This window comes from Antedon bifida, chromosome 11, assembly GCF_963402885.1.
Source record: "Antedon bifida chromosome 11, ecAntBifi1.1, whole genome shotgun sequence".
Taxonomy (NCBI): domain Eukaryota; kingdom Metazoa; phylum Echinodermata; class Crinoidea; order Comatulida; family Antedonidae; genus Antedon; species Antedon bifida.
The window spans coordinates 11,750,536-11,761,198 of record NC_136236.1 but is presented as its reverse complement, the minus strand read 5'-3'; the positions used below and the strand labels follow the sequence as shown (position 1 = coordinate 11,761,198).

Genomic DNA, 10,663 nt, shown 5'->3' with positions numbered 1-10,663 from the left:
TTATTTAAAGTAACAGTGACACACGCTTTATAAGGTGGTGATTTTATTTATATTTTGATACATTTAGTCTATTCCTGTCTGTTAGTTTAAGGTGTCAAATATCGATTATTAGCGAAAGCTATTTTTACTGTTTTGCTAGTAATTTGAATAACTTCTATATATATATATATATATTATTCTCACATATTTCCTCGTCTTATCGTTTCCAATTAATTAATACATTTTCAGTATATCACCGGGCAGTTAAATCTGTTCTGTGCCTGTGGTGTTTATATACTATATAAAATTATCTCTTTGGAGATCCCGCTTCGTGAATGAAAATACTGAAAGATGAGGGCGTATCAATTTAATCTCTGGTGCGCGTGCGCGCGTACAATTGAGGGACTAGCGCTGTTCCGCCGTACCACACTCCAAGAGTGTTAAAGAGTCGCTGTGCAATCCAACCATGAAAGCCCCAGTGGTCTAACATCTGCATATGAACCAGAAGGTTCCTTGTTCAAATCTCAATTTCAAATTAATAGTATTTCTTGAAACAAGAATCAAACACTTCAATACTGATATTTGGGTAAAATTGAAAGAAAACGGCCATTTTAGTTATATGCAAATTAGTTTCTTTTTTTCATTGTTCCATTCTCTCCATAGTCGCGTGCAACGCGACTCTACAGCTCATTATGTCGGTCGATTGGTCGGTCGGTTATTAAACACTAACTTGAGGTGCTGCAGACTGCAGCCATGTATATGGCCCTGTTAATATGTTGTTCATAGGTCTTAAGAAGTAAGTTAATAACTGTGTTTATTTTGTAACATTGTGGTCGGTCCACGCTCTGTCGGTAAGAGTCATGGAAGCTTTGATCTCAGACTGATGCATAGGCATATCCTTCTATTCCTTAATCCATGCTTTGTCCAACAATGAATGAAGTGGTATTTCTAACGTTTCTGACATTCGACCTTTATTCATCATTATTGTTATTTCAGCAAATAATAGTCGTAAATACTCGAGAATATCCCTGACTACCTTACTGTATTACAACATATTAAAACGCTGAAAATAATCTAGTACCGGTAAGACTAATTTTAATTAAATTCCCTTTTTTTAAACATGCACATTATAATATATAATTATCAATAAATTGGATGTGTTAACTGCCAAAGATTTTATTTTTCCACAGTAAGCTTTTTTCATCAATCTTCCCCCACTTCACCAGGCAATGATCATAGTATTGCTTAAAGCGTGGTTCCCACCCACTAGAACGCAACACAGCGACGTATCGACGCAAAGTGCTGTATTGCGTACCGTAATCACAAGTGGGAACCGACGACGCAACACAGTATTTCACGCAGGCGGGGGCAAACACAATTATTAGAAGGGCATTTGCTTACGTTGCGTTACGTTGCGTCGCTAGTGGGAACCACGCTTTAGCTTTCCTCACACTCCAATTATTGGTGTGACAATTTAATCTTCAGACATGTAAAGTTTATCAGCTTGTTGAAGTAGTGTATCTAATTCTGCTATATTTATAATGGATTGACTGTTCACGCTTGACAACGCTTATTGAATTGAATAGTTGCCTTTGCACAATTTATTGGATTATAAGCCAGAACTCAAATACGCAGAGCATTTGATAGGTTTTTTGGTTAGAGACAATATGGCGTGTGTGTCTTACCATTCTGTAGTCTGACATTCAACATAAATACATTTATATCTACACTATACACAAACTAAAAATCAACATTATAATTCAATATAAAGCAAATGTCATTAAATAATTACTTCCAAAGTTGAGCTTCTTCAGCACGAATATACGATCGAATAATTTCGCGCTATTCTAATGCATTGGCTTCTAAGCTGATTTGAAATTAGTCGATTCTCACAAAATAAAGTTCGACACCATTTATCAACTAATTAAATAGATTGTTACATAATTATGTTGTATGCAATAATAAAAAGCTAAAAATATCAGCGGAGCATTGCAGCGCATAGAAATGGTTTTACGCGGAAAAATAAAACCTGCTGCTATAAAAATAAAAAGGTCAACGAGATTTGTTAACTGAATAAATTAAAATTAAGATTGTTAAAACTATTAATAATTTGCAATAAAAAAAACCGTAAAAGAACAACGGCGAAAATCGGACTAGTAGAAGTGAAGTTATGAAAATAATGTCAGAAAAAGTAGCGAACACAGCAGGAAATCTGACGTTTTTAATAAAATTATCAGTTCGCTTTGCCTTATCATCCTTTATAATGATTACTGTAATTATACCATTGCATGCAGTACGCGCATTCCCAGAGGTCGGGTGGTGCGCGCAGACTTAGTCTGCACGCACAGATTTTTAAGCTAATATAATTTATTGCGTAATATAATACGAAACTGTTGTGCTGTTTTTTACTCTTTTTTTAAAAATTCCTTTTCCATTCAGTATCTTCTCCTTTCGTATGAGTTCCTGAAATAATGACCATCCCACCACATGAATTCATAGTTAGGGTACAAGTGCAGCGGATCAGATGTATTAGTGTTATAGTACTTCGGTTCTGTACGATCATGGTTCCAGACCCCCTTCAGATACCTCCACCATGGACGTGTGCCCCTTGGTTTCGCAAATACATAAACCTCAAAAACCTTTAATACAAAAAGAAATTAAAGAAACAAAACATATTTTCACAAAATTAAGAAAATATTAGTAATGTGTAATATTTGACTTGGAAGAAAAAAATTATTATTATTAGTAGGGTGAAAACAATATTTGAATAAAGAATTCTTCTGTATTGAAATAGTATTGTGCAATTCAACTTACCATGGTCTTATCATGGTTGGTGAAAATAATACAGTACCAGTCTCCGGTTTGTAGCTGGAAAATAGATACGGTAATAGACTGTATTGTTTTATTATTATTATCATCATTGTGTATCCTATGTAGTAATATTACTGCTACTATAAGCTTTACACATTTTTTGTTTGAATAAATTGAACATACACAAATTATCAATGGTTATTAATTAGATCACAGTTTCCTATGACACCTTGCATCATATAATTCTGTTCCGTTGCAGTTATCAATCTTGATATTTACTGTCAGGCATAATTAAAGCTATCCCTTACCTTTATTTGATGAATGTAGTTACACCTCAACGGTAGGTTCGTCAAGCCTCCTTCATACCTAGCAAATTCAGTTATCTCGTACCATAGAAATGGATTGTCGTTTATATTATATGAGTGTTCTCGACCAAGAATTCCATGTCCTTTGTACTCACATTGGGGAAATGTATCCAGATCTTCGATTCCTGTATTATAATTGTCATCATAATCAATATCATAATAATAATCAATGTTATCAAGGGAAGGGAAATGCCAGGCAATGAAAACTGGAATTACCTCAACCATCAACATCAACAAAGTCAGCATTTTCCTCTATCTTTATTATGCCAATGCCAACAAACTTCTGGCATCCAGTGAATTTAACATCATACTTATAGAGACGTAAAAAAGTTAAATTATTCATTTCCATAAAATGAATAACCAACATATTGTCGCATGGTGCACAGATGGAATTTTAATATGTTTATGAAAATACCGACATTCAATATTGGTTAAACATCACACTTATAGAGACGTAAAAAAGTGAATTAATTTATTTCCATAAAATAAATAACCAACATACTGTCGCATGGTGCACAGATAGAATTGTAATATAACTTCTGAAATAAAAACATAAATGTTTTTCAACGTATTGCACAATTCCTTCCAAGCCAATTGATACTATTGTGTACAGTGTACTTTTCGTACAGTTTATAAAATTAGAAATAATAGATTTGGGAAAGACATTAGTGTATAACTTAAAATAATAAAAACACAAGATACACCACTGCAACACAGAGTTTCGACGACGTACACTAAATTAAGCATTACGTCATGTACAAGTAGTCTTAGATAATTTCACGACGACCCTACAAAAAAAGTTTCTGGAACTGCAGTAAGACAGTTGATTGTATTTTGTATTTTTAATTACCTATAGTATCCCCAGAGGACTACTCATTCAGAAGCTACATCAAGTTTATTATCTACGGCTGACATTTTCGGTATTTTGTAAACTCGACTAATTGATATGTCCAAGCTGCTTGACCCAAACAAAGTCTGGGAAAAGAGAGTCTAAGAGGGCTCACGGTTGAACGATTTTGGATTCTCGCCCTTAGATTGGTTGACTTGACGCGAATCAACACAAAGTGAAGTCCTGAGGACTGCTTGTCCAACACACGGGAAAATAATGTTTTGAAATTCTTTGAATTTTAAGTTAAATAAACACTCTTTTTTATTTAATAGACATGTAATATCATATTTGATTGAATTTTACAATGTTGCCGTAATTTTACCGTAATTTTTAAAGTTCATACAATTTCCTACTGGAAACGCAATTTATTTACTTCGTTTGTGGCTAAAAACGATTATTTTCGGCGATGTATTGGACCCTATATTTCGAAAACTACAAGTCAGATTCTTTTTTTTTAATTTTTTAATATTGGTACAAAATATCAACAGGCAATGTATGCTATTAACTTTTAATGTTGCATCGTTATCCCCAGCTTGGTAGTAGGCGTATATACATATGTGGGCCGGGTCAAATTAGGGAGTAATTAATGCGCTCTCTCCCCCTCTAGAAAGTGACGATGGTTTTCGGAATGATAATGACTCGGGTAAAAAGGTTTTAGAAGGACGCTTCCTTGTATGTTTTCTGTCGGTTACCATTATTATAAATGCTTGACATTCGTAAAACTAAACCTACTCTGTTTCACAGTGTCTTAGATGATTAATAACATTTCAAAGTATAGTGTTTATTGTTTGGTAGGGCCCTTATAGGGCGGAGGTGGGGAGGCGGAATTCATTTGAGGGAGGTGCTTATTCGAGAGATGTGTTTGATTTTTTTAGTTTTAATAATATGGTAACATTTATAGTCAAATGAAATCTTCTAATATATATGAAAAGTGGTAAAAAGAATAACAAATGCTTGGTAAATTGTAGATAACAGTGCGATGAATTCTACTACAAATAGTTTAAAATTGTGTTATTATAAATATAATACAATATTGGGTGTATAAATGTGGATGGATGGGATTTTATTAGATAGTTGGGTTGGTGGTAGATTATTATTCAAAGTGATGTTTTATTGGGAGGCGTTTATTCAAATAAATACCATCCTAATAATTAATACATATATATATTAATTTAAACATCTTTTGGAACTAACTTCCGCGACAGAGTGGGCATTTCTGTCCAAGAAAGAAGACGTTTTAGACAGCTAGCAACATGGGCAGATATCTCGGTCCTAACGGGACACAGATAGCATCAGATCTCCCTATGTATTGTTATAATACTATTCCCCACAATATATTCCGCTTTATGGCGTATATTTAATTTGATCTTTATTAATTTGCAGTATAATTTTTATTTTTTAACTACTGTACCTTCACAAGCACGCGGTCCGTTCCAAAAATAAACAAAAAACTAAAATGGCTATAGCCACTAACGACCAACTTAGTTGAAGCCAGGTTGTTGCAAGGTGAACTCATCGTGAACCCGGGAATTACTTTGACCGCGTACAATTGAAATTCAGTTGAAAATATACCGATGAAATCATGAAATTTTGTTACTCTTTATAATATACTTAAAAAACTCTTTATAATATCTTCCTTAGATAGAAATATGGAACAATATCGTAATAGTGAAAACTAATAATAATTTGCATTTTACGGTACATCTGAGATAGATTAGAGATTTGTACCAAAGTTTTGCTTGCCTATGTCAGAATTAACCATAATTTATATATAGGGGCCTAGATAAATCATTATATCTGAAGAAAGAACAATTAATTTAAAATGTTAGTAAAAATGTCGAGCGGCGTTTTTTGTAAGAAATATTTCTTGTTTACCAACTGAAAACTGGATCGAATTTCTGGTTTATTGTGCACTGATTTATTACCACCTAAGGAGGGAATTGGCACCTGGAAGGGATATTGGAATGTTCCATTCATAGCCGTCAAGCAATATATGTAAAAAGTATTGTTTTAATAGTTTACAATTTACACTTTAATAGTGTACCGAGATTCAGCAATTATTGTAAAAGGAGCGAAGCATGCTCAAATTATTGTGTGCGGGCATTGAGTAGTCAACAACCACATACGGTGTGCTACATTCGGAATCGGATTGTCAAAATAGGAGGTGTTTTCAAATAGAGTTGAAAATAGAATACATTTATTACAATATAATAACCATTAATCTCTCTTTAAAATTGATATATTCTACCACCAGTTCGTTGATTTATGGTGCACAGATGGACATTCTACATACATATGCCAGAAACCAATTTATCAAATTTAATTATTTTAAACATTAAGATATAGATGACACATTTCGATGAATCGATGAGTATTGATGAGTTTGGAACCAAAACATATGTACCATTGGAACGGTTCCTGAGAAATAAGAAGGTTTATCGCAGACAGCTTGATTTCGCGAGGACGTCATTGCACAATGCATGATGGGAAGGGTTTGGGAAAAATAGCACTATTGTATGAAATAAAAAAACCTAATGTACTGGTGGTGTAGTAGGAAGATGTCACACTTCGCTTAAAAATTAGAGAACCGCTCAAGATAGGGCGCATCTCACGACGAGTAGGGATAGACGAATCCGAAACATGAGGGTCGCAATGGCAAAGCACAACGAAAATGGTGTTTTCGGCAATAAATTGTATATAATTATAAGCCACAAACAAAATCAAACCATGGACCTATAAATGATTTAACTAATTTATAGGTCCATGATCAAACTTCTAATTTTTTGTTTTTATTATACAAAGATAAACATTAAAATGATGTTTTCATACTGTTTTGAGATGGTTTTAATGGTCAATACATTTATTTGTAGTGAGTTTTGGCATGACATGACTGTAAACACTGAGCTAGGATCAAGGGGAGGCATATGCGCGCATGTAGACGCATTCATGAATGGGTGCTGGTCATCTCGTACCCAAGCCAACCCGGCGTACCAATACAACTTTTACCCACCTTGGTAATCCCCAGTGAAGTCATATAATACACATTTTACAGTATATAGTATTGCTGTTGTTAAACAATGTTATGTTACTTATGAATAAATGATATCAATTCTTCTGTAATTTTAATATTTTCAATGAAGCATTTATATAGAACTCTAGGCCTATAAAGATATATAGACTCATAAATCTACAAAAACCCGTAATAAAGAATCATAAATTCTATAAAACCTTTTTTTCTACTAAAAGTTTCTATAAAGCAATTCCTATAGAACCCTGTAAAGCTATATGGAATCTATAAATTCCATAAAACATTTCTATAAACTATCTGTTTCTATAGATTGACCGTAGAATTATATTTAAACTTCTATATAGAATTCTATAGAGATTTTTTGTAAGGGTAGTATAATAGGCTAAAAGGGGGTAACGTAGGCCTCCCCATGGATAATTTTTCCTTGGCTCATCGGCTTTTAATTAATATTACCAATATATTATCACAACATTACATAATTATGGCATTTAAATTACGGTGAATGCACGAGACTTCGGAGTGTTACAAGCATAATATTATAAGGTTATTTATAGTATTGCTTGAAACAAGAATTTTATTTTAAAAAATCTGTAAATTCTTACTTATTTTAAGAAAAATATGGCTTGAAGCAAAATTTCTATAGTTAGTATACACTACTAAAAATTGTACCGCAAATGTACACATACGCGCGGTACACGGTAAACAGAAAACTGCGTGCATGTCCCACGTAGAATCTGTAATTTAAACAGAGCGGGTTTTCGCTAGGTCATGAGAAATATCAAGATTCTATATTTTGTTTCGCTTACGACGGTTTTACCGCTTACCATTACCGCTCTTTATGTAAATTGGCCTTAAATCTACTGTGGGAAGGAAGTCTTTTAGATTAATGTTTTAGCATTTTAAAGTCTTTATGTTGTAATTCATTACTTCATTATTCAAAACGACGTACATGTATGTGATAAAAGAAACAAACCAGGGAATGAAAGAAAACCACCAAGTGTTGCGTTCGAAAAAAATATTAAAAAGTGTAGGCGCAATAGAGAAACTGATGCATGAAACTATTCACTAACATTCAACTGAACCAGAGAAAATGTTGGTGGCGTTTTAAAGTACAAGTACTTAAAGAAAACCAACGTTCAAAAATCTAAAAATACTAAACGTAAGATTGAAATCAAAATACGGTATATCTAACATCTAATCACTCATTTGAAGGAGATCTAATATCAGCTTGTGATTTTACATTTGGATATTCTTTAACGTTATTTGAGGAGTAAATTTGTACAGGCCCGAACACGACTACGTTTTGATTGTACCGCCAATACTACAGCGAAGAAAACAAGGGTAAGGCTATTGTTTATCTTGACAACCACAACCAACAAGGCCTAGCTATCCTTTGTACGCACGCTTCACGCTCTAGTAAGCATCCATTGTTCAAGAAAAACGTCTGTAGCTATGGAGACATCAACTCAACCTAACATACAACGGGTTAAACCAGTATTTGTAAAATATGATGACATTCGGAAAAAGGAAGATGAATATCTGAAAGAAGAAGATATCTACTTTGCCTTATTAAAAGTGATGAACTGTGATAACCTTATCGGAGCACAAAAAGTGAAAAACCTATGGCGAATATATATAAACGACCATAATGAAAGAGTTAAAGTAATAACTGCAGGCCTTAACATTAAAGGAAAGCAAGTACCTGTCTATGACTTGAACCCATACATAAATAGAGATGAAAATTCTGTAAGAGTACTGGTCAAAGACATACCACTGTCTGTTAGAAACGAAGAAATAACCGACTCGTTAAAAAAAATAGGATGCAAGATCATTGGAGAGATACAACTAGTAAAATTCAGAATAAATGGCAAATTATCCCGCTTCTTGAATGGAGACCGAGCAGTAATCGTAGAACGATTTAAAGGAAGCTTGCCGAGATTTCTTAAGATCAACAGCTTCAATGCTAGGCTTTTCCACAGCAACCAACAGATTGAAGTAACATGCTTTCAGTGTGGTCTTGTAGGCCACAAAATATATGAGTTCCCTAAAAAGATGGAAAATACAATCTGCCACATATGCCGTAAACCTGGTCACATGGCAAAGCATTGTAATAATGTTGCTAATACAACAGACTCTTATCAAATTAATGGCAATGTTGATTATGAAGAAAGTAATACGCAAGAAATAAATGAAAAGAAACAAGACACGGAACAAGATGAAGAAGTGGGTATTGAAAATGTTCAAGAAGCAAGGGAGCAGAATGAATCAACATGTAATGTCATTGAAGTCCTAGAAGAACTTTTAAGCAAACCAGACAAACCAAAAAACATCTCAGATTCTACCGAATTAGATGAAAGAGTCCAACTAATTATGCAAGACGCTATTGACAGAGTAAAAACTATAAGCCAGGAAGGTAACGAATCAACGGAAACGAAAGAGCATCAAGCAACCAAGAACGAAAAAAAGAAACAAAAGAAAAAAAAAGCAAACAACGTTGAACAATTGAATAAAATCACCGACAAGATTAGTAGTAACAAGAAGGGTTTGAGGCCGATCACTGACTTCGCAATTGCTAGTAACGCTGAGCCGGCAAGTACCGGTACTAAAGATCAAGCTACCACAGCAAGAGAGAACTTTGCAGCAGGAAAAAGAAAGAAACTCACTGAAAGCGAAAACGCAGAAAAAAGGACAAGAAATCTGACTCTGTAAGTTAAAATTGCTTGTCTGGTTCTACTGATACTATATAGTTGACATCGTTTCAACTTTAACATTTTTATTTTATTAAATAATTTTAAAAAACCCCCAAAAAAATGATAGTGTTTAAAAAAAATATCGAAAGAAACACACGCGTGTTTGTTAATTTTTTGTATTATATGTGTTTGGTCATCCAATGGGTATATAAGGAGGTATTCTGTATATATACATATATATTGAATGAAAAAACAAAAAAATATAAATAATTCTCTACATTTAATATCTCTAAATGTTAGAGGTATTAGAGAAAAGTATAAAAGGAAGAAGATATTCAATTGGTTAGATGACCAAAAGTTCGACATTGTTTTTCTACAAGAAACGCATCTTGATAAAAATGTTGTAAATTATAATAAGACGTTGTGGAAAGGCGCATCGTATCATAGTTTTGGAACAACGAAAAGTAGAGGTGTCTCAATATTTTTTAAATCAGGGTTTGACCCCAACGATATTGAGTGCAAATATAGTGATGATGAGGGTAGACTGATCATCCTTAGAGTAAAATACAATGATAAAATGTTTTACTTCTTTAACATATATGCACCCAACAATTACAAAGAAAGGTATCTCTTTTTTAATAAATTAGAAAGAAAGATTGATAACTTAAGTATTACCAATGACGAATTCATAATTATTGGAGGAGATATGAATTGTATCTTAGATAGAAAGTTGGATCAAAAAAATAGTGTAAATCTATATGACAGTGCACCATCTGCTTTAAAAAAATGTATGACTAAACTTAACTTAATCGATATATGGAGACATAACAATAAAAATAAAACCCAGTTTACATGGAGAAGGACAAATACATATAGAAGACTCGATTTTTGGTGCATATCG

General features: G+C 33.4%; 1 protein-coding gene across 1 annotated transcript; it reads right to left on the bottom strand.

Annotated features, from left to right (window-relative positions):
- Window positions 1-876: 876 nt before the first annotated feature.
- LOC144856403 (uncharacterized) lies at window positions 877-3,406 on the bottom strand. Its single transcript, XM_078714405.1, has 3 exons — window positions 3,099-3,406; window positions 2,794-2,847; window positions 877-2,618 (listed from the first exon to the last, which is right to left on the bottom strand). Exons 1-3 carry the CDS (start codon window positions 3,399-3,401, stop codon window positions 2,415-2,417), a joined length of 561 nt encoding a protein of 186 aa, XP_078570531.1. The 5' UTR covers window positions 3,402-3,406; the 3' UTR covers window positions 877-2,414.
- Window positions 3,407-10,663: the final 7,257 nt, after the last annotated feature.

Excerpts from the sequence above, each read along its gene's own strand:
- LOC144856403 (XM_078714405.1), bottom strand. The coding sequence starts at position 3,401 with ATGCTGACTTTGTTGATGTTGATGGTTGAGGTAATTCCAGTTTTCATT. Across the intron at positions 2,848-3,098 it reads ACTACATTCATCAAATAAAG|CTACAAACCGGAGACTGGTA; the intron begins GTAAGGGATAGC and ends TCTATTTTCCAG. Across the intron at positions 2,619-2,793 it reads CCAACCATGATAAGACCATG|GTTTTTGAGGTTTATGTATT; the intron begins GTAAGTTGAATT and ends TTTGTATTAAAG.